At 42.5% G+C, this 25,363-nt stretch overlaps 1 protein-coding gene across 1 annotated transcript in view; it reads right to left on the bottom strand.

Moving 5' to 3' along the window:
• Positions 1-25,363, bottom strand: part of CHD6 (chromodomain helicase DNA binding protein 6) — a 172,467-nt gene that overhangs the window by 112,989 nt on the left and 34,115 nt on the right. The window contains exons 4-5 of the mRNA XM_027078281.1: positions 16,035-16,555; positions 894-1,041 (exon numbers count right to left, since the gene is read on the bottom strand). Of these exons, the coding sequence (XP_026934082.1) occupies positions 894-1,041; positions 16,035-16,555 (669 nt within the window). The remainder of the gene's footprint in view (positions 1-893; positions 1,042-16,034; positions 16,556-25,363) is intronic.

Below are 25,363 nucleotides of genomic sequence, written 5' to 3'. Positions count from 1 at the left end.
ACGTACAAATCACCATCCTAGAAACACTGAACCCCCTGCCAACTCCCATCAACCTGATGTACTTGCTGCTCTGCCCGTCAGGACACTTAAGAGCCACTAACCCAAGTTTACAGGCAGTGAAAGGGGGTCTCTGATCTGACACTCCAGATACTACTACTTATTTACCACTACGACCTTAGGAGCTGACACCTTCCTACAACGAAGGTCACCTAGGAATCTATGAGGGTCCAGATGATTCTTAAGGAGCAGTAAGTGGGTCTTACCCTAAATGGCCCCCATGCAGTAGCACAGCCCAGATAAACTGCTGTGGATGTCAGAGGAAACAGCACTCTCAAATATGAGAACTCACGTCCAAGAGAGGCAGCCTCAACTCAGACAGAAAATTCCTACCAATGTCCTGGGCACACTTTGGCATGTTTTCAGAAATCTCACTTAGGTGGGCGACTCCTTGTTTCCATGTTTCCTTACCGTCTTGGCAAAATGAATCCATCCCTGGCTTTTCCAGCATCTGGGATTATGAAAGTGTCCTTGTGTAGACTGGCCCAGCACGCTGAGCCCTAAATGTATTACCTACACAGCAAAACAGGCCCTCTGAGCCTTACCTAGTTTGGATCACAACTCCACTTGCCACATTCACTCTTACTGCGGCCTAATATCATGCTACTTTGCAAGAAGGAAGCAAACACCACTAAAAAACTGGGAGATTATTAGTATAAGGACCAGGATGCTAAAGAAAAGCCTGTGGTCACCCACTAAAACACTGAAAGCCCAGCCCAGGTCTGTGTGCGAGAGATGCAGGCTGGAGACAGGGAGAGAGGACCAACAGGATCAGTGTCAGCAAGACGCCGCCCGGCAGCCGGAACGCCCACCAGGGCTTCCGGGCACAGCTGTACCTGGCTGTCTGCAGACTCAGTGGACTCCTCGGGACTCCGCAGGGATGGGTTCGGCAGGCCCTGATCCAGCTCTAAACTCTCCACTGTGGTTTCACTTTTCCTTTTTCCTTTCTTCTTTTTCTCCACTGGGGTTGGTCCTTGCTCCTTGCTACAAGGAGAAATTCAGAATTAAAACTGTGGGGCAGTTTTTAAAACTAAGATTTCTCATGTGATTCCAGTTATGATAGCACATCCTGGAATTCCTGGGCCAGGATAGGCTTTAACGGAAAATCTACAAGAGTTTCTTCCCAGAAATTTGCCGAAATATGGGAAGAAATATCTACACAGGTTGATGCAAAATTCACTTTTTTTATACCCCCTATCATAACTATTATAGATATGTGATAAGAATGTGATAAGAAATAAAATAATATGAACAACTCCAAAAAACCTCACTTTCAGTTTCACATAAATGTCTTCTCTAGGAAGTTTAATTGCTTCACAGATATTGAGAATCATCCACTTCCAATCTCCCTTTAAGTTACATGCGAAGATGTAACTTCAATCTCCCTAATCTGTCATCACCCTCTATTGAGAATGGTCTATGCGTACGAACTTGGAGTACTAGGAGCTCAAAACCGAAGACAACGCTGCCCACCCCCTGAGGAGGTTGTAACGACAGAATTCCTACAGACCACCTAGAGCTATAGCCCAGCGCAGCAGATCGATGCTTCCTGAGAGAGGTGGAAATGGGCAAAGTCCATCCACCCTGAAAGGCCCTACTAAGATGGCAACATCTCTAATAAGCCTTTTCGGGCCCTGCTGGCTGATGAAATCTCTTTTCTACACTCCCAAGCACCTCAACTGTGCTTTGCATAAGGTATTCAAACTTCAATCTTTCACCAAAGTTAGTCATTACACGTGACACCAGGCTCAGAACCACAGAGGACCTGGGATCCTCTGCAGTGGCTCGATCAACATTTGCTGAATGGATGAATATTTTACACTTCTCTGAGCTGTCCTATCAGACTCTAAGTTCCCAGAGGACAGAGTATGCACTTGATTAAGTTTTGTATTCCTCACAGTGAGCAGTCTTATACCTAAAACATACTAAGTATTCAATATTTACTGGATAGATAGATGGATTCATCAATGGATAGATACGATTACGTGTCATTAGGGAGATTTGGAAAAACACATTTGAGCAGAGATATACACAGAATTTTGATAGACAGAAAAATAGGAATAATAACAATTACAGCTAATTCGTATATAACACCTACTACATGCAGGCACCGTTCCCTAATCCTTTACATGGAGTATCTCCTTTACTCTTCACAACAACCTTATAAGGCAGATAGTATTATCATCTTAATTTTATCAAGAGGCACAGTGAGTTAAGATTTCCAGGGTAACATGGCTAGTAAATGGTAGAGAAAGTATTTAAACCAGGCATGCTCGTAACCACCATGGTATTCTTGGGGAATGGAAGAGTGTTAAAGGCACATTTAGTAAAAGACAGCCTGTGTGGCTGGATGACAGGGCAAGTGAACAGAAGCACCAAGTGATGGAGCTGGAAAGAAACCAGGAGTACACGAGGATAGAGAGCTGAGACTCACCCTGTGGGCAAAGGGCATGATGGCAAGCCCGGGCAAGAGGGAATGAAGACCTAGGCGAGATATGCTCAATGAAAACTCATCATCGGTGAAAAGGATTTGAAAGATCCAGCAGAAGTAGTACCAGTAAGTCTTGGCAGAACGTGGAGAATGAGGAAGAGCCACGATTACTGGTATTTCCCATCAGGTGAGTTACTGGAAAGTGTGGGGGAAGACAGGGACACCACTGGCCTTGTTCAGAGAAGGGAGATCCAATGGGATGAACCCGTAGCGGGATAGCACCCAGCAACAATGGAGAGCACCCATCACATGAGTGCAGACCCAGCCCACCCTCGATTCCCTAGGCTGAAGACTGGCTTCCCTATCAGCAAAGTTTGTTATGAAAATTTTTTTGAGGAAATGCAACTCAAGGGATCCTGCCATTTTAGAGAACTGTACATTTTAAGAAGAGACCTGTGCTCTCAAGCCAGGGGAAAAAGTACTTCTTATCAGTTTCAGGACAGGAGACTCAGGTAAAACAGTTTAAAAAGATGCCAAATTTTCACAGGAATATTTATCTCATGTTACATGGCTTCTCACTAAGAAAATTACATAGCAATTTATATTCTACAAAGCACTTACGTGCTTCTGTCTCATTGAACTGTTACAACCACGGTTCCGTGAGGGAGCCAGGGCAGATGAGCTTCATATTCCACATAAAGAAACAGGTTTAAAAGCAACAAAGGCCCCAAAGTTAGCAGCGGAGCAGAGGCCTGCGCTCAGTTCATGTGACTCAGCCTGTCACTGTTTATACCATATCATGTATCCTGGCTCCTTTTTTTTTTTTTAGCCCCAGGCTCCCTTTCAATAAATGCAAAAACTTCAAATCTCCTTTAATCTTATTTGAATCTCAAAATTATGACCAAAAGAATTGTTAACAAAACATTCCAGTGACCCAAATATACAGAAAAATTCATAAATCCATAGTTGGTTCTCTTAACAAAAGAAGGTTTGTGCTTAATTTTTTGGACACACGTTTAAAGACAGCTAATATACCGAAAGTCACCATAATGACCACGTGCTCAGAACCCCATTTAATCTTCTGTAAAATCCTAAATCCTTCTCCCAACATCTGAAATCAATTTTATCTATCTACTAAATATAACTTCATATTGGAAAACTCTGTCTGTATATGTTTAATCTTCATTTTAAATATTTGTATATAGATGGGCTAGAAACATGCTTCATTGTGAAATATCCCACTGAAAACTAAACCAAGCTCAAGACACAATTAAGGAATAGAACCTCCTCAAAATATTTTTTTAAAGGAATTTATTTTTTTTTTTTTATTTTTATTTTTTGGCTGTGTTGGGTCTTGGTTGTGGCATGCGGAATCTTTTGTTGCAGTGCACAGGCTCCTCTCTAGTTGTGGCCTGCGGGTTTTCTCTTCTCTACTTGTGGCACGTGGGCTCCAGTGCTTGGCTCTGAGGTTTATGGTGCGCGGGCTCAGTAGTTGTGGCACGTGGGCTTAGTTGCCCCACGGCCTGTGGGATCTTAGTTCCCTGACCAGGGATCAAACCCGCATCCCCTGCACTGGAAGGCGCATTCTTTACCATTGGACCACCAGGGAAGTCACAGAACCTCCTCAAAATGTTAAACCTGACAACAAGGCTTGTATATATTTGCCTTCCATGCTTTCAGAAACAAATTAAATGATGAAAGTAAGGAGGAACTGTAGTCAGGCACCTCCAAAGTCTAGTCTGGGGCACCACGAGATTTCCTAGCCAGAAGCTGAGGGTGGGGTAGAGTGGAGGGAAACTTCTTAAATATATGTCAGTAAAACTGGAGAATGTCTGGAGACATCTGCTTACCTATCTGGGGGTAAACAAGAAGATACTCTACCTGGGATATCTTCAAAGTGATTTTCTGGAGGTTACCTTTGACAACAGAATCAATTTTGAGTTCAAAAAATTCTTCCTGGAGCTCTTCTGATAAAGACAAATATCAGGAAGAAAAGATTTCTTATAAGCCTATAAATGGGATTTGCAAATAGGACATCAAGAAAGTATCACCTGAATTCATCCTCCAGGAAGACTAGGTGAAATGTGTTTTTCCCGTCTTTGGAATGAGCTTTGAAAACGTTATACTTGAGTGTTATCAAATGAAGCCATTTTAACCTCCACATTGCTATTTTAACCTCCACCTACAGATGCATTTGGTCCATGAATGTTTTGTTTGCTCCTCGAAGTTCTACGTTCTTCAAAAATGGTGGTCAAATAATAAGTAACAAAACTATGTAGGTATGTATGTATGTATGCACCCTTTGATCCAACAATTCCATCTATAGGAATATACTCTACAGATACACCTCCAACAATATGAAAATATATATGCACATGGTTATCCAGCATTATCTGGTAATTTCAAAATAACAAAAAAGACTTAAATGTCCGAACATTAGTGCTGAATAAATGAGGATACATACAAAGAAGTACTATGTAGCTGTAAAAACAATTAAGAAAGAATTCTGCAAACTAATATGGAATGATTTCTAAGATACATTGTTAAGTGAAAAAAGCAACGTGCAAAAGAGTATAGTAATATGCTACTTTTTGTGAAAGAATAAAGAGGAAGTAAGAAAACTTGCATATATCTACTTACTATACAGAAAGAACCAAAAAACAATGATTATCCACAAGGGATAAGTGGAGGGAATGAGGTGGAAGGAGTGACATTTCTCTATCTTTTTATATAAAATCTGACTTTTGGAAGCATGTTACATATCAAAAAATTTAAAAATGAAAGATGAAAACAAGCTGAAATAAATGAATCTAAGTATTTCCAGTGAATAACATAACCACACGGAACAGATGGAAAAAAAACTCATAAATTTATAAACACAATATTTGACTATATACTTTCAGCTTTGGGGAGAAGTAGGGAGAACAGCAAACATATCCTGAACTCTCTCTGGTAGGTGTATAGGTGAAGCAATTCTGAAACTACTTTAGTTGTGGTATAGGATTAAACAAATGAGTAAATGTGTTGGTGTTAGGAGCTGCGGTTCTCACCCAAGAAGTGGGAAGACATGAATATGAAATGGTGTAAGGCAAGGAAGATATTGTGGGATGAATCTAAACTGGAGGCCTCAGTGTAATCACATGTTTTCTAAAATAAGTATCTGTATGAACACATGCATATAAATGGGTACATATGCATTATGAATATATTGTGTGCACATAGGTGTGTACATATGTGCATGAACGTATGTGTATGTCTTGTGTATTTTTTCCTTAGCTTTGACAACGGAAAGAGCTGAAAAGCACAGATGCTCCAAAAGCAATGTGCACACATAGCACTCAGATTTTGGTTTCTAATACCAAAGCTCCTCACAAAAATGGCTGATTCCAAGGCAGGGGAGTTATAAGATCAGCCTGAAACATCTTGTTTTGTCAGAGAGTAAAGGGAGTGCTCAACAAAATTAAGGCAGCACGTCGAAAAGGCACACACAGGAGTCAGCTTAAAGAGCTCACAGTCACAACTGGGGCCATTTGAGCACCAAAGTAATCAAGGTCAGTAATGAATTATAAGCCATTGAAAACAACAGGAATCCATTCCAATGACAGACAGACAGATAAATAATGAATAAATGAGGGAGAAAGGGAAGCTCTTGCTTTCAGAATACAAACAGTAAATGGAGAGGAATCGGTGGAGTTGGAAAATCATTTTGTAACCACTGTCGTAAAGATATGTACAGTCCAGAATCATCGAGGAATGCTAAATCTGGGGGGAGAACAATTTGAAGAGGAACAGGATATTTGCATGATCTTACAGTGTCTTTCCACAGATTGCCTATTAGTTGTACATAAACAAAAGCAGTAACTAGACAAATGGTTACACATAAGAAAATGGTCTTACTCCTAGGAAAGATATACTCGAGTATTTAGGGATAAAAAGGCATGATATTTGCAACTCACTCTCAAATGGTGGAGGAAAAAAACATATAAATATATATAAATATAAATTATTCTGATATATATCTATTCCACGGCTGAGGTGGATACTGTTCGCTCAGCATCTTTTTGCTAATAATCAGTACTGATCCCCCAAACCACGACAGTGAACGGAAGGTCAGGATGGGCTATGGTATCCTAGTTCTTTTACCACAGTGATGGACACATGACCCAGAGAGGCGAACCTGGGACTCTTTCCCTTAAAAAAAAAAAAAAAAAAAAAAAAAGATTAATTTTTGGTAGGAGTGGGCAGGAAAATGAATCTCTTTCCTCCTAGGGTACAAGGCTGTTAAGCTATGAGCCCACAGTTACAGGCAGGCACAGTTCGACCTTGAGAAGGAAAGCAGTTGTCAAGGATGGAGCTGACACTCAAAGAGATGCAGAAGGCGGGAGACAAAGATCTCTGTGGAATCCTCAATGGTATAGCCCCTGGTTCTGATTCCTTAAAACCACTGAACTCACTTGTTATTATTTTTTCTTTAACTTAATTCAAGTTGGGTTTATGTCACTTGTAACCAAGAGAGTTGTAAAATAATACAAAGGCCGAATAATCCCACCATTTAATGGCACTTGAGGCTGGATCGAAGCAGTGTAATTTTTATAATCCTCGTTTTTCCAGCTTTCAGAGTTAGAACAAACTAACTTAGAGGACGGAAAAAAATGGCAGACAAGATTTTAGAGGCTCAAAGTCCCTTTTTCAGTAACAAAACCCAAATTGATTTTATAATAAAACATATATCCATATATCCCCTTTAAAGAAGCACCTATCAAGTATTTATGATATGCAAGAAATTTCCAACATATAAACTATACCATTCATGCAGGACAACTGTTGGGAATAACCAATTAACAGTTTATTAGTAGGCCTCGGCCCCAAAGCCCTCTCACCCTGTCTTCTACACAACTTCATTGGCCAAGATTTCATACATCTTTACTTTCCGCAGTTGCATTAGGAAAATAAATACCTTTTTTGCCTTCCATATATGGAACTGTACTATGAAATCACTAGACAGACAGACTTCCTCAACTTTCCTCCTAGCTCTATCTCCAGTTCCCAACCTCCAGCTTTCTTTGCTAGAACTGAGAGTTAGAAACGGAGTGCTGGATCTGAGTATGAGCAGGAAAGCCTGGGCATGTGTCACAACACTGTACGAGACTCACCGCTATGAGTCTTTTATTACTTTGCCCCCATGGATTCCAGCTATTGAAAAAATTTAATCTACCAAACCAAGTGCATTATTTCAAAATGACTCACCTTCCTATTTTAAAATTAAATCTTATAAAATGTCCATCGAAGTCCTAGCAGGAAACAATCAGTTACTGCCACAGTGAGTTGCCTTTACCCCCAAATTCAGGATGACTGAAAACAGCTCAGAATGCCAATTACTGCCTCCGCAGATGTGCACACACCTGGGGAGTCCAGCCCGGGATCCACTGCCCCACTCGAGGAACAACTCTCCAGAAAAGCTCCCGACCCAGGCCTTGCCACGGGCTCTGATCCTCTTCCCGGAAGTACAGCACTGAAAACGTGGACATTACCCCAGAGAGCTCATTTGCACACTTAATCCAACTTTTACTTAATGCCCATATTCGTCCAGCCTATACAGAGAGAGCTGAGTTTTGCATAGGTTTTTTAAGATATTGGTTAAGAGGCTTCCCTGGTAGTCCAGTGGGTAAGATGCCGCGCTCCCAATGCAGAGGGCCCTGGTCGGGGACTAAGAGTTTGTGTGCTGCAACTAAGAAGGTTGCATGCCGCAACTAAGAAGTCCGCATGCTGCCACTAAAAGATCCCGCATGCTGCAACGAAGATCCCGTGTGCTGCAATGAAGATCCCACGTGCTGCAACTAAGACCCGGCACAGCCAAAATAAATAAATAAATAAGTATTTTAAAAAATAGATATTGGTTAAAAGAAAAACACATACCCAAAACAAATGGTTTGGGTGCAGATATAGTCATCTGTAGACAAAATGTGAACCATATCTCCTTGTCCTCAATCCCTTTAATCATATCATTCGCACCATCAAAACAAAGATTATACAAGTCTGTGACATCATAGTAAAAAATGAAACAAAAACATTACATATAAGATGAAAAAAGCAGAGTTTTAACAGATAATCTTATTAAAAGTGATTAAAAGCAAATGAAAATAATTTTTTTTAATGTAGAAGGGCTTCAAACGAAACATACAATCACCAAATCCCACTTTCCAGGGAGATTTGCTTTTGACTGATACCTCTCTAACTCCAAATATGTTCATGCCTCTTGTTCTTTATTTATCAACACTAAGCAATAGCTACTCACATCCTGATACAAAAGTTGATGAATTTAGACCTCATATTATCTCCCCTATTACTCAAGTTTTTTTATGAGTTCTTTTAGTTTAGGCTACCGTGCTTTAAATTTGTATTAGTCCTTTCTTGTTTTCTGACTGTTCCTTTTTCGTGATAGCCCATTCCTGTTTGCAGACAAGACATCATCTTGAATCTGAGGATACTAACTTAAAATCTTTACAAGTCCTTTTCCTTGAATTGTTTCTTCTGAGGACAGTTGCCCTGGTCATTCCTCTTTTTCCTGCTTCTTTGCTGCTTTTCCTCTATGGTCTCGGGATCTTTGGTGGACTATTCCTATTTAAGATGAATGAGGTTGATAATGCAGGTGGCGGATGAGGCTCTCTGCTGCTGAGTAAGTCACTTTCTCCAACAAGACTCAACCCTGAATGGGAGGCCTGGCCTGGGGCTCTGCACACACAGGTGGCTGCCCCTTTCTCCCCTTTTAGGGGTATGGGCAGGGAAAGGCAGAGAAGCCTGGGCTCCTGTGCCCCCTTGTTGTGGATGTCAGTCTCCACTTGGAGCCTAGACCCTCTTCCAGAGCAGACTGCTCAATATCTTTAGAGTAACTGTCTGACTTCAGCCTGGAGCTGAATAATCATGCAGCTACTCTGCCGACAGTCCCTTGATCAGCCACCTCCAGTTCTGGCCCTTCTCCAGGGCTGCCAGGGCCATTGTGAGGAGGAAGCACTTCTACCTCTGCTACAGACATAGCTCCTGCATGTGCTCTCAGCTGGGACTCCCTCCACAGTATTCACCCATCAGTATGATACTATGGGCCTCCCTCATCCAGAAATTCGTAACATCTCTTATCTTCGAAGAATTTATTCCCTTCTGTTCTTCCTGTCATTTCATTAAAGATCTGACGAAGAAGGGAAAATAAATGCATGCTCGGCCTACCATTTTAAAACTGGAAATCCCACAAAGAACATTTACTTAAATACCATTTTGCTTTAAGTCTTTTCTCATCTATTAATTCCTTTAATAACTAGCTCAATACTCACCTCTTTTAAGGGACTCCCTAGACCAGAACTGAAAGACTCTATTTTTTGTTTTTTTTTCTCTTGGCCGCACCAGGTGGCTTGTGGGAGCTCAGTTCCCTGATCAGGGCTAGAACCCAGGCCACGGCAGTGAAAGTCCAGAATCCTAACCACTAAGCCACCAGGGAACTCCCTAAATACTCTTAATCCTCTAAATCCTTTCAGCTAATTCTATATACAGTTATACTAGGTTCTTTCCTTTGTTTATATTTTTCCCTGTTTTTGGAACACTTGCAAGGCTGTTTCTCTAACTTGAGAAAGTTCCCCAATGACAAGGCTCATAGATGATACCCCTGTGATACCTTCCTTCCTCCACTATCCCATTCCCAACAAAAGTACTTATAAACAAAACAAGGCACACAGGAGGCAATAAATACATACCAGATAAATAAATGAGAAGGTATTCATCAAGCATTTTTGTTTAAGTAACTGTTTCCTTACAGCCTGAGTAAAGGTCTACTATACACCAGATCCTAATTCAGAAAGCCCTGGGAATTACAGAGTAAGCACTCCAGGAGCTCTCAGAAAAACAGGAATGGTGACTTAGTCCAAAGCTTTAGAGGTGGGTCTCTGACATTATCATTTAGATTTCTTCCCTACTTAACATAACGCCCAGTGGGTTCCAAGCAGAGGGTCTCTACTCAGAACTCACTCATGTCTTTATATTTGTCTTCTTTCTTCTAATAAATGATCAGAATACAAAAAGTCTCCCAACAGAAAGAAACTTGTCAACGGACACTCTTGGGCCTCCATAAAGATCTGCACGCTGAACAAAGACAGGTGATTGACCTTCGAACAGTGAGGCACAGCTCAACTGGTTGAATTTTATTACCCTTCCTGCAACACAGTTATCAGCTGACTCACCGCTCAAACAGTGATATAATCAGGTTTGGAGCTTACCTTTCTAGAAGCAACCATCAAAGACAAAAATCAGAAAACATAAAACTTTCCTACCAGGATGTTATCAAACCTACCGAATTTGAGAGGAAGATCTGCTCTGGGTTGACAAACCCAAACAAATGGGGGTAAAAAGCTGAGGCACAGAAGCTGGGGCTAATGAGACCATTCATTTCTTTTCATCGTTTTGGTTTTTTCATTCCTAGCAGATGCTAGATAGCCCTCCACTTGGGCCAGCACACTGATTCACTTCTTGACTTTGAGAGAGAACATAAACCATTCTGACGTGTGGAAATTCCAAAACTTATGCTCTGCCCTCAACCAACAACGTGGACACCAACACTCAAGACCCTGACTTACAAAGGCAACCTCCAGCGCAGTCAGAGCGCCTGGCTCCCGGTTTGAGGGCAACCCAAAGGGCCACTGACCTACCTCCTGACGCCCTCATGCACACTGGAATGGCCCATCTTTCCTGCTCACCAAGCCGTGCTTTAATGCCATGAAGCTGACTTTTACTAAAGGCCATTTCAAAAAAGAAATATGAAATTCATAGTCACATAGAAGCATTTGACGTAAAAAAACTGTTGAGGACAGTATCCACTACGTCACATAATGTTCTCAACTGGTAAAAATTTGACTTCCCTGAGGAACTGGCCCAGTACTTTTCTAATCTCAAAGCATTTTCCCAAAGCCTTTATCAACATTACCTGACCTCGCAAACCTGAGGCCTGCCTTCCTCTCTGAGCCCCTCGCTGCAGCTATGCGGGCCGTGGGTGTCCACGTATGTACAGGTCTGCGTATGTGTTTGTAGGTGTACGTGTATTTGTGTATATCTTCTTATGCCAGCGGCCCCATCCTCTTCGGGAAAAGGTACTATAATTAAAAAAGAGTAAAAGCAAATAAACTATACTTGTGAATTTTAAATTTCAGAGTCAGGGAAGTGACAGAGAGCCTAACTTGGCTTCCTGGAGGAGTCTTCTTGCTTTTTATGTAATAAAGGAGTGAACTAGGCTCATACTCCAAGATAGTTTGGAGGGAAAGGCAGAGAGGGTAGTTTTTTTTTTAACATCTTTATTGGAGTATAATTGCCTTACAATGGTGTGTTAGTTTCTGCTTTATAACAAAGTAAATCAGCTATACATATACATATATATCCCCATAAGAGAGGGTAGTTTTTTTTTTTTTTTTTAAAGGCTTCTCCAGTATACTTGAGTGTTTTTATCCGCTAAGCAGTACATAGATATTCGTCACTACTAATATCATCCTTGAAGGAACATCCGCTAGACTCTGTCATCTGTTTAGGAGGGGAACTGTGTTCAATCATCTATCTGCTGCCTCAAATGCAAAGAGAAACAGCATAGGAAAAAGCTGGGGCCATCTTAGTCCTTGAGAGGATCCTACGGAGTGTGCAAACTAAAATCCTGTAGAAGAGGGGCCGTTTCCTACAAATGAAAAACCAATTTCTCTGACACTGGAATTGCCCCACTGTTATCCATTCCTGACCTTCCCCAGCAAAGTGAAAAGAGGCGCAAAGCTATGGAGAAAAAAGTGGGTTTTACAGGCAGGTGAGCCTAGAGCCAAATCCTGACAGCGCTGCTCATTAGCTTGGTGCCTTGGACAAGTTACCTTGAAGTTTTCATTTCTAAAATTATAAAATTTATAAGAATAAAATATTTCATTATAACCACCTACTGTTATTTAACAATGGGATCTTATATGGATCTCATTTTCAGGGAGAAGAGCTCTATCCATTTGTTCTAAGAAAACAAATTATATATATAAAATATTTAAAAATAATATATAAACCACACACACACACACACACACACACACACTCACTCACACACCCCTTCTATGTGTCCAACAACCAACAAACCTCTCTGCTGACCAACCCCAGGGACATAAAAGACACAAAGCATGGTGGTCCTGACCTCAGGCACTTCACTTTTGTTGAGGAGACAGGTCATACATACAAGAAAATACCGGTTTATGATTGAGAGACAGCCTATTGCAGAGGTTAGTGTATAAGACTGAGAATCAGGAGGTCTGCGTTAATGACATACCCTTGCAAACAAGTCACTTCTTTGTGGGTCTGTTTCCCTGGCTGCATGCAGCAGGGCTGGACTAGATCTCTTTTATTCTTCAAGGTCTGAAAGTCTTTGATTTGTGATACAAGTGAGGCCCCAAGGGCTGTGGAAATTCAGAGGGGACATGCTAGCACAGGGTGTGGGAGCTCTGTGGAGGAACTGGGTGGGACTTGCACTCAGAGCTGAAGAACGGGAAGGGCTTGGGAGTCTGAGAGGAGGACAAAGGGCATCACATGCTGGAGAAGAGCGATCCAGAGAAGGGGGAGCCAAGTACCTCATTTAAGGCCTGAGGAGATGCACCTAGCCGGCCAGGTCTGCTGCCAGAGACCACGAGGCAGGGAGAGGTCAGACCCCAAAGGGTTTGGATAACAGAGAAAAGAAGGAGTCTGGATTTTGTCCTGGAGGCAGTAGGAACAATCAGAAGTGTCTAAGCAGGTGTAATTGTTAGAGGGAATCCCATCTCCCTGCCCTCCATGTTTTCATGCTTCCCTACTCCCAAGGAGGGAACAATACCGGATACATATTTTCGGCCCTTCTTAGAATTCCTCTCACTGCCCTGACCTTCTCTCACTGGGGACCTATGGGACTGGTGAGACTTGGGAAAAGGAATGAAGCACCCAGGGCCCAGGGTCCTCCCTCTGCTTCAGGGACATGCCTGCAGTTCTGGAGGATAAACTCAACTGAGTGAGTAACAGGAAGCCCGATTCTGGCCACAAGCCAGTGCAAGTCCTTCAATCTGGTCCATCAATAATAAAGCTGATAGCTCCTATCTCCATCTCTGCTGACTATTTCCCAGCTGATCTGGAAAGGAGAGAGGGAAGAGGGGGTTTGACTGACCACCGCTACCAGCTACAAACATAAGTAAGATAACAGCAGGGCCTCAGAAAGATTAGCCAGGTGGCAGCTGGCAAGATGGACTGAAGCAGGAAAAGACCAGAAGCCCTTAAATCAGCTGTGAAGCTCCTGCAATAATCCAAGCACCCAGCGAATCATCTGTAACCACGGAGTGTCATCCAGGGGCTAATCAATAAAGGCTCAGATCAAAACATGCACTTAAGCCAATCTGCAAGAGAGTAAACCAAAGAGCACAAAAAATAAGACTTAATTACCAACATATTTCTTATCAACTAATGTCCTTTCAGAACTAGAACTGCTTTTGCTGCCTAGTGGGAATCATAAATTAAAGGAGCCAAAGCAATTTTATAAATATATAAAAGACAAGAAAGGCTCACCAGTCCAGAACCCTATCTGGGCTACATGGAAGAATTCCACGATGTTAACAGGTCAGTCTTACACAGCCCCCAAATCAAGGAAGGTTGAGAGCCTCGTGAAACTTGTCCACATTCCCAAAGAGATAACCAGCCCTATCTGTTAGCATCCTCTCTGAGTGTTTCTCCTGGATTTCTAAACCTCAAGAGGTTCTGCTGTCTTCTAAGTTGGCAGACTCAGAAGCACTTCTCCAACACACTTATATTTTATACAACCTAACTAGATCAAAATCATTTCCCTCAATATTGCTATGCATACATTTGACATCCAACCTTGGTTTGTGAAATGCCTCCTCCTCATTGCCCCCAAATGGAATCTACGGCAATGTCTGTATACCCGTCACCTTGTTTCATATCCCACACAAAGTAAATACGAATTCCTTTAAGAAGAAGTTGATAAAATTGTAAGCACCAGAGACCAGTGGCTAAAGTGAGCCCTGATACCTATGACTTTCTACCAAACTCCTTATTAGAGCTGTCAGACCCTCCTCTAACGGCCCTAATTCTAAAACACCATCCTTGAGGATTCTTCTTTGTTTCCTGTAATAACCAAAGTAAGTCACTCCATTAGCTCATGTCTGAATCTCCTTCTTCACACATGCTGCCACACTGAAGAACCTCTTCAGCTTCTCCAAAATAATTTGGAAAGTTTTTGGCAGAAGAAAGAAACTCCACTCCACCCACATCAGACATCAGTGTGTGCGCACAAGGTTCACCCGGAAACAGGGCCCATACGTTGCTCGTTAGTCAGACTCCTGATTTTACCTACTTCTTTTGACCTTCCGGTGAGGTTATTTTATATCCATTCACTGTGAACTACATTCCTGGGATCCCACCCAAGCCTCTATGATAAACAAAAGGTAAAATCCCCTGCCAGGCAGAAGGGAGTGAATATTATAAGGCGGTTTTAACTTGGATTAGAAAATTATCCATCTGGTCCCAACAAACTGTCCTTCTGAAAATGAACCGAACCATAAAATAATTTCTGAGTAGCAGCACACGCCACCTAAAATGCTTTCTCTCTTTAAAATGTACTTCCTTTATGCCTGACCCTGTACAGGTCTGATGGCCCCATTACTTTATATTCTGTTAGCAATTGCATCAACCCCTGCATCTTTATGGGTGCTCCTGGTCTATACTCTGCCTCTGCACTTACATTTTAGAAACTTAAATTCCTTAAATTCCCCTTAAATATATAGAGGTTACATATTTTTTATTTTTTACGTCCACAAAAAGTTTAAATATTCTCCACCAAGAATTTAAAAAGAGATGAAACGAAGAACATTACATTTGTATACAGATGACAAATATTTAACTCCCCGAATCAAGTGTACGGTTGGATCCTGATAGGATCTACAGCCAGGGCCCCCGACATCACCCCGGCAGCCAATCTGTCCCCATGCCCTCTGCTCTCTCTACAGGTCACTACGGTCTGTCTCCTCTGGTCTCAGTGACTCACCGTTTCCTGAGCACCTGCTGACATGTCAGGCACCGTGTTAGATACCGAATGAGAGAAACAGACCAGGCGTGGGCCTGCACTAGAGAGCTCGCAGCCCAGGGGAGCCAGGCAGCCCTTTTCTGCCTGGAACTCTGCGCACACCCACAGCTCTCCCAGACCCCAGCACTGTGCGCCCTCCTGATAGCTGCTCCTCTCCAGTCTACACTGCAGCCGTTCCCCAAATCGCTGCCCTCCCTGTATCACACCTGTGACGCCCCTTCCCTGACACCCTGTGTGTGCTAACATACTTCACTTCTCCTTAATCCAAAGGGAATGGCAAGAAATTGCAAGCACAGTATTAATTAAGGAGGTGAGAAGGTGGTTTACTTTGGCTGAAAGTGGGGAAGTCATGTCCAGGGGGACTGGAGTAAGGCCAAGGCCAGCCTCTCTGTGGAGGCAGAGCCCGGGGCTCGGGACGGGAAGAAAGGGACACACCTGGCCTTCTTGGACTTCGTCCTGGCTGCAGAGTCAGGGCCGCTCCTCTTCTCTTTGGCCTCCTTGGGGCCCGAGGCCTCCCGGGGCTTCCGCACCTTCTTGGCCCCGTCCTTCTGCTTGGGCTCCTTGGGCTCCTTGACCTTCCTGGGCTCCTTGGCCTTCCTGGGCTCCTTTGGCTCTCTAGGTTCACGCTTCCTCTTTGGCTTGGGCTCCCTGTCCTTGCTTCCCTTTGCTGCCCCTTCTTGCTCTCCTGGATCCTTTTTCTTCCGTTTCTTCTTCACGCCAGTGCCGCCTCCTCCACTGTCCTCCGTCCCGTTATGGGATGTCGTTTTCCTGGGGAAAAGGGTCTCAGCGTCCTCTTCAGCAGTGTGCAGGTCCTTCTGGGGCAGACAGGGACGGGCAACATCTTCAGTTTTGTCCTCCTGATCAGTGCTGTGGTCAAACGGGGAGGGGGATTTGTAGTCAAAATTGACGGAGGCATCAGACATTGGGGAGTGATTCAGAACTTTTAAATTTGACAACTGCAAAAGAGAGAGAGACAAGCATATTACTCTTCCACTGCAAGCTTCACACAAATAGTGGTATTAACTTTGAATGCATGGACTTGTTCCACATCTCCTGAGTGCCTGAGATGTGGTAGTTCCTCCCGTGCTAGGTCATGGGCACAGAGTGGCAAACAGGACACACATTATGTTTGCTTTAGCCCTTGTGGAGCAAGGCCCTTGTGGACTAAGTTGTTAGTAATATTATGTAGGTAATTTGTATGTAAAAACCTGAAGGATTTCCATGTTACGTGCAGAAATCTGAAACACCTTTTTAAGCTCCATTTCTAGAACTGGCGACAACAGTCTCCCACAAAATACCTTTAGATTCTGCTAGCAGATACGAATCCTAGGCACACTGTTCTGACCCCGAGTGGCATTTATCATGCTGATATACAAGTTACTGTTCAAATGTATTCATGAATAAAGGTGATGTCACCAGGGTGATAAGGATGTGGGGTCAACCTCAACGTGCTGCTTTATTTCCCCAAATCTCTGCTCTCACATATCATCAAGCAGCATTAACATTCACCTGGTTTGACTGTCAATGAGAACATCTGGATCATTCAAAACTATACGTTTTATTTTTAACTAGAAATAGTGTTCTTCTGTATGATCATCTAACTCTGTCACCAGACTCAGCAGCAGATAACCTTTGACCACTTGCAAAAACCAACTAACGTACGGGAGGATGCTTTACTGTGATACATGCCTTTAGAAAGGAAGTGTCATAGGTGCTGAAGGCAACGCTAAAAGAACATTTCCCAGCTGTTCTGGAGCACCACCAAATAAAAGTGAAGCCTCCTAACATGACAACATGGAAACAGCCCTTTGGAAGCAGAAGGTATTATCTCATGTGTTCAGGCCTGGTGTCACAAAGTACATTTGTCATTTCATAACAAGGCTGGGGTTGCCAATAATCTGATAATAATGTGGGTGCTAGTTTCAGGGAACAAAGAAATAACTTAGGGAGAGACAAGCAGGCTTTCCAGGAAGATGGTTACAATCATCTTTGGATGATGGCTTAGGACCAGCCCCATTTGTGAGTAGCTTGCTCTCTTACCAAGGGGCCTGGCCTGTGCTGAAGGGCACAGACACTTGCCAGATGGTGTGGTTTCTCTCTGGCATTCTGGTTACCAATCTCTGCTCAGACTTCCTGGCCCACCCTGGAACTGACGGGGAGTGCAAAACTCAGCTGCGTATTTCCCTGCTGTTCTTCCCAGTTCCCTTTCATAGTCTGATACTCCCAAACATAACACTGAGAATCCCAGGAGAAAATGATGAAAGAAAAGGAGGATTCTTTTGGATTTTTTATCATAAATGAAGTCCAGTGTCATAAACAGCCTAAATCCAGAGGGAACTGGTCATTCTGGCAGGACTCACTACTTGGGGGGGGGGGGCGGGTAACAAAAGGGAAAACAATTCAGTTTGACTCCCTCATTGCTGATTCAGTGCTTAAGGCTTAAGAAAAAGAGGAACTAAGTAAACTTAAAAGAAATTTAAATCAATAAAATACAAGAAGATGGTTTAGATGGTAAATTTTATAATTATGTATTTTCTACCACAATAAAAAGACAAAAAAAGAAGGGAGGAAGGGAGGGAGGGAGGGAGGGAGCAAGGAAGAGAGGAAGAGAGAGAGAGAGAGAGAAAGAAAGAAAGAAAGGAAGAAAGGAAGGAAGGAAGGAAGAAGGAAAGAAAGAAAAAAAGAAAGAAAGGAAGGAAGGAAGAAAGAAAAAGAAAGAGAAAGAAAGAGAAAAAAAGAAAAGACAGCAAGAAACTCAACAGTACTGTAACAGGTACCCGGTTAAAGCTGGGATCCTATGACTGCATAACCATCCCTGGGATGTTACTTAATTATGTGCCAGGGACACTTGGCCCTCAAGGAATAAGTTTTTGCTTATAATGCAAGGGTGGACACACTAAAAAAGCAAGAGACACAAGTTTGTTTATTTAAAAGGCTTTAAAAGACAATACACTGAAGATCTAATTCCATCAAGGCAGCACTCTGTAGGTCAAAGTGAGACTCTCTCCTCAACTCATACCTCATGTCAAGGTCTCTCTTTTTGGGGCTCTCCAAAAAGCTGAGCAGGTATCTCAGGCAGGCGTGGTGGTAACTGGATATTCAATCATTAGGCAATAACAGTAACAGCAGCTAGCAGCTACTGGACAGACATCAAATGGATATGCTCAGAATTATGCAAAGCATGTTTCATGACATCTCTAATCTTTTCAACAATCCTACAAACTTAGCATCATGCTGCCTATTTTGTATATGGAGAAATGAATGATTATTGATGCTAAGTGATGTGCCCAAGGCCATACAACTAGTAAGCCGAGAAGCCTGGATCTGAATCCTCTGGCCAAATGCTTGTTTCGTTGAGTATTTCACGACATGTCAGGGAACCAGGCCACCAGGCCAGAATGATGACATTTGGTTAGAAACGTTAAATGTGATGGTGTGCACAATCGCTTTAGGAAAAGGTCAGGTAGTTCTTTATAAAACTAAACACATACCTACCTGATGTCCCAGCAATTCTATTCCCAAGAATCCTAGAGAGTTGTCTAGTCCACTTCTCATTTTACAGATAAGATAATCTGTTTAGAGATTTAGAGGTTTAGAGAGAGAAAGCAATTTGTCAAGATGTATTCCTAGGAAGTTGGTAGAGCTGGGACAAGATGTGAGGCACAATCAGCCCGTGTTAAAAAGGAGGAAGTGTGGGCTTCCCTGGTGGGACAGTGGTTGAGAATCTGCCTGCTAATGCAGGGGACACGGGTTCAAGCCCTGGTCTGGGAGGATCTCACATGCCGCAGAGCAACTAGGCCTGTGAGCCACAACTACTGAGCCTTCGCATCTGGAACCTGTGCTCCGCAACAAGAGAGGCTGCGATAGTGAGAGGCCCACGCACCGCGATGAAGAGTGGCCCCCGCTTGCCACAACTAGAGAAAGCCCTCGCACAGAAACGAAGACCCAACACAGCAAAAATAAATAAATTAATTAATAAACTCCTACCCCCAACACCTTCTTTAAAAAAAAAAAAGGAGGAAGTGTTCCAAAAGGCAGATATTAGTAACCAAAAATATAAAATTATAATCTCGAAAGTCAATAATCCACCAGAAATGCTTTTATTTATAAGGCACCTTGTTGGGAACCTGGAAAAGATATCTGCTGAGGATTAAAAATATAAGACAAAACATATTTCTTCCATGTTTCTCAAGGTCAGTGGGGGAAAAGGTAAAGAGCCTAAGTAAAGTCTTTGTTTCAACTTCTACTAAGAAGGGCATTAAATTACCTTTTTTTTTTTTGCAGTACGCGGGCCTCTCCCGTTGCGGAGCACAGGCTCCGGACGCGGAGGCTCAGAGGCCATGGCTCACGGGCCTAGCCGCTCCGCGGCATGTGGGATCTTCCCGGACCGGGGCACGAACCCGTGTCCCCTGCATCGGCAGGCGGACTCTCCACCACTGCGCTATCAGGGAAGCCCTAAATTACCATTTTGAAAATGGCCCTAAAAGGAACAGACTTCAGATGATGGACCACAATAACAACATTTTACATTACATCGACGATTTAAAGAGACTAGCATCTAGGAACACAAGGATAAAACTGAGAGAGACTGACTGATGAAACATGCAACAATGATAACTCATAAACTGCACTGATAGTAATAAAACACATTTCTTTGATCGAAGACCATCAACCTACAATATGCCTAGAAAAGACACTTAAAAATGTGAATCTAGATAAACAGGTTCTGGGTCAGTTGTAAAGGATTTAAGAACTAATGGAAACATTACAGCCTAGGTCAATGCTTCCCAAACAGAGGTCCAAGGACAAACCTGGGTTATCCCCCTAAGAATCACTCAAGTACTTGAAAGTCAAATTAGAATCTAAGAAAATCACCCAGGCTACAAAATGGATAGACCCTGAAAGAATTATGCTAAGTGAAAGGAGCCAAGCACAGAAGACCACATATTGTATAATTCCATTTACATGAAATACCCCAAACTGGCAAATCCATAGAGACAAAAAGTAGAGTAGAGGTTGCCAGGGGTTGAGGGAAAAAACAGAGTGACTGGTGAGGGCATAAGGTTCTTTGGGGGATGATGAAATGTTCTAGAATCAGACAGTGGTGATCTTTACACAATCTTGTAAATATACTAAAACCACTGAATTGCATGTTTTAAAAGTGTGGATTTTACAGCATGTGAATTGTAGCTCAATTTTTAAAAATTCAATGTAAGAATATACTGAAAAGGGTCCTCTCATATGTTGCTGGCAGGAGAATCAACTATTAAAAGATTTTTTGTAGGAGAGAGTAGCAATAATACTAAAATTTTAATTTTGGATATGCTTTTAAAGTGAGCAATTTCTCTTTGAGAACATAAACTAAGGAAACATTTAGATACTCCAAAGGTTTATGTATAAGAATATCTGATACAGAATTATTTTTAATAGAGTAAAAAACTGTAAATACTCTATTTGTCGACCTTTAGGAAAATGCTTAAATTAACAGCACATCCATCATATAGAATACTACTACACAGCCACTGTTACACAAAGTTTTAGTTGACATTTAAAAAGTGTCCACAACATGTGGGAAAGTAAAAAAAGAAAACCTATGCTCTAATCCCATTTTTGTTTTTTTAAGAAGGCTATATCAACATTAGCTTTTTTTTTTTTTTTTTTTGCGGTACGCGGACCTCTCACTGCTGTGGCCTCTCCCATTGCGGAGCACAGGCTCCGGACGCGCAGGCTCAGCGGCCATGGCTCACGGGCCTAGCTGCTCCGCGGCATGTGGGATGTTCCTGGACCGGGGCACGAACCTGTGTCCCCTCCACCGGCAGTCGGACTCTCAACCACTGCGCCACCAGGGAAGCCCAACATTAGCTTTTTAAAATAAATTTAGGACACATACCATCATTATGTCTGGGAGATAACATTGTGGGCAACTTTCACTTCTTTTTAAAAACTTTCTCTAAGTTATTATTTGTTTGCCTTTACCTGTTTCCCATGATTAGAAGGTAAGCTTCATGAGACAGTGACTTTGTGGTGTTCCCCAAGATCTTTGTGGCTTACAGTAAAACTCAATCATATGATTATTGGATGAAATGAATATTTTCAATTTGAAAAAAAGAGAAAAAAGACATCTACAAAATTGTACGTGTAAACAAAAATGACAACAAATACCTGTGTACAGAAGAAAGAATGGGAGAAAATAAACAAAATGTTAATCGTTTGAGGCTGTGCAAATTTGGGTTTTTAAAATTTTTTTTATTAAACAGACATCTAAATTTTCAATAATGAGAATATTGCTTTCAATATACTTATAATAGAAAAATTTTCACATAGATGTAATAGACTTTAATAATGAAGGAAAAATTGTTTGCCAGACAATTCACACTCCTCCAAATCATCAGTATTCAGGAATCAAAGGCAGAATATGAGAGGCGCCAGCACTATGATTACATCTGACTGAGGGCAGGGCAGAGTGTACTTTGCACTCGGGCTGGAAAGGCCCCTGCACACCCTTCACCCAGAAGCGCTTCCTCCAATTTCAACCCAGCGGTGAGCGGCCCAGGGAGCCCCTGCTGCCCATCGCTTCAGGGTCTTCCACCTTCCCCAGGGAGAGGAAAGTGTTTTCTGTGTAGACTTACTTAATATCAAGAAATCAACTAAATATAAAAATAAGCAGACAAGGGGCTTCCCTGGTGGCGCAGTGGTTGAGAGTCCGCCTACCAATGCAGGGGTCACGGGTTCGTGACCCGGTCCGGGAAGATCCCACATGCCGCGGAGCAGCTAGGCCGTGAGCCCTGGCCGCTGAGCCTGCGCGTCCAGAGCCTGTGTTCCGTAACGGGAGAGGCCCGCATACCACACACACACACACACACACACACACAAAAGCAGACAAGCTTAACTAAGTTTGAGATCTGTCTTTTTTTAAAAGTCGAAATAACAAAATGAAAATACAAAATAAGAAGTAGTTAGTTACTACTACTAACGAGTTGGTCTGTGGACATTCCAGGTGGCAAAGCTACTTTCCAGTTGGAAGTAGAATTGTCTTATTGTTTCACCTTCTCTTTCTCCTTATAGTTACCGCCTGCCTGTGGAATGCAGTAAAGACAGAAAACCCCACATATCCTTGCCTTTATCACACTGCAATTGCACTGGGACTCATTCATTTGGCAAATACATTTGTGCTGAGGCTGAGTGAGCAAGACCCATCTGAGGAGGGACAGGGACAATGTCAGTGTGTGCATGTGTCTGTGTGTCCCCTCTGTGTTTGTGAGTTTTTTCCCTGTATTCAGCATATTCAATCCTTCCACACCCAGGAGTTCTGTGCTTTGGGTGATGAAGCAGGTATTTCAATCCTACATGGCTCCTCACATGGTCACAGCTGGTTCACACCAGGAGGAGAAGAGTTCGGTTTCAGGCAGAGGTGTCCAAGACGCTCTTGGATACACTTTCCAAGGGAAATGTCTATGAGAATAAATTAGACGGCCCAAGAAGAATGGATAAAGAGAGAAGAGGAAACAGGACCTAACCTGCGGAACACTAATACTTAAGGTCCCCAGAGGGGGAAGAACCTACAGGCAGGGCGAAGGAGCAGTCAGGCCAGTGATGTAGAAGGGAAAAAGGGTAAGAAAGTGTTGCTTCACAGAAACCGGAGGATGAGAGCATTTTAAGACAGAATGATCACAGGTGTCAAATGCTGCTGAGGAGCAGGTAAGCTAAGGACTGAAGAGTGATCAACAGATTTGACGATCTAATTTCTGCAAAGTTCCTCTACCCCAAAGTCCTTGAACCTGTCAGTCAAGTCTCCACCTCTATTTTCATATTTTTGCTTTTAAAACAGGATGGGGTGGTGGTGGCTTTTTCTCTTACGATGTTTCAAGACTTTTTGACTACTTTAAATCTTTAGGCAAAGTCAACCTAAACCTTGTTAATTCCACGTGGTGACAAAAGCTGAGCGCAGGTAGATTATTAAATTTAGATGCTGACAGGAAAGAGTTAGGAAGAGAGAAGGAAAATACTTAATAAGTGCCTGTTTGTTAACAAGTGTTGTTTCTAGAAACCACGAGTTTTTTTTCCAAACAACTATGGCTTTTATGAGTAAACCAAAGGCTCAAAGTGATTCAATTATCTAATCTGTCAAAGTGCAGTGATGTTTGTTTCAGCCAACCAAGGCTAAGAGAGACCTCTTCTAAGCCAAGTAGATCAACAAATACAGAGAGAATAAGACTATTTTCCTACCTCTTCCTTCCTGGCCCACCTGTAATTTCACTGTAGTCCTGGGTTACTAGAGCCCCTGAGCCCAGAACTTAAGCAAACCCTGGCCAATACCATTTCCACATACCAAGGCACAGCAAGACCATTGCCTGGAGTTAGGAATACTATGTGTGGGCAGGGAACGGTGCTTTTCATATATCTCGACCTTTAGTCACAGCTACTCTGAGTACTCAGAGTTGTTTTGATATTTGAAAGATAAAATAGATGTCAGCAATGATCATTAATAATGCCTGATTTTATTAAGTAATGAGTATCAGGCAATATACTAGGTTTCTTAAACAGATTATGTCTCAAAACAACTCTAAGAGGAAGTATATTATCGTTCCAAATATGACTCTATTTTATAGAGTAGAAGTTCAGAGAGGTTAAATAACTCACCCAAAGTTACACAGCTAGTGAGTACTAGAGCTAAGATTTGAACCCGGGTTTGACTCCTGGTTTTAAGAGCCACTGCTCTTGACTACTTCACGATACTGCCTCATGTTCTGCATACACCAAACTCAGAATAAGAATTAGCAAGACCCTCTAACCACCTCTACTTTATTTCCATCATCCACTCCCCAGCACCAAGGGTATCTCCCTAACCTTTCCCCAAGAAAACCGTTAACTCATTAACTTTCCTCTTCTATCCATTTCTTTATAAATCCATTTGTTCCCCAGACCAGAATGGGATAATACATGAAGAATCAAACAATCCAGCAGAACATTTAAGATTAAGTAAGTGATCTCTTTTCAACTCTACCCAGAAGGATCCCAAGATGAGGGTTAAAGAACATCAAATGTGGGCTTGGGAGCTACCAGAAGACCTACAACCACCATCCTAAGAACACATTTTGTTAGCAGTGGGTACTATATTTCCGTTTTCATCCCAAAATGAGAACTTTTGATCCTTGGTCACTACATGTTACGTAGTTTCCCAAAACTGGCAAAATTTATCCAAAACCATATCAATAGTAAAGGGATGGTATAACTGAGGCAAAAGACAGTGAGTTAATGAGAAAACCATAAATTGTATCAAAAGTGGAAAGAAGTTCACTGCTGTTACTCCTGCTTTTTTCCCACAATACTCAGAATACCAGCTTTGGGTCTCAAGAGTGAATCCAAGTTAGATGGAGGGAGGCAATTCTCTACAGTCACAGCGACACTTGTCAAACGTCACGGATCCTAGATCTTTTGTTGCCACTTTGATGTTGGCCCAAGGTCTTGTTACCAGAGATTCCCAGAACCCTCTGGTCAGGACAGGAGATGAGGCAATTCTATTCACTGTTTAAAAGTGGTTGTGGGGCTTCCCTGGTGGCACAGTGGTTGAGGGTCCGCCTGCCGATGCAGGGGACACGGGTTAGTGCCCCGGTCCGGGAGGATCCCACGTGCCGCGGAGCGGCTGGGCCCGTGAGCCATGGCCGCCGAGCCTGCGCGTCTGGAGCCTGTGCTCCGCAACGGGAGGGGCCACAACAGTGAGAGGCCCGCGTATCGCAAAAAAAAAAAAAAAAAAAAAAAAAAAG

This window comes from Aethalodelphis obliquidens, unplaced genomic scaffold (assembly GCF_003676395.1).
Source record: "Aethalodelphis obliquidens isolate GAN/ISIS:26980383/991018 unplaced genomic scaffold, ASM367639v1 scaffold42, whole genome shotgun sequence".
Taxonomy (NCBI): Eukaryota; Metazoa; Chordata; class Mammalia; order Artiodactyla; family Delphinidae; genus Aethalodelphis; species Aethalodelphis obliquidens.
This window is presented reverse-complemented; position numbering and strand designations above follow the sequence as displayed.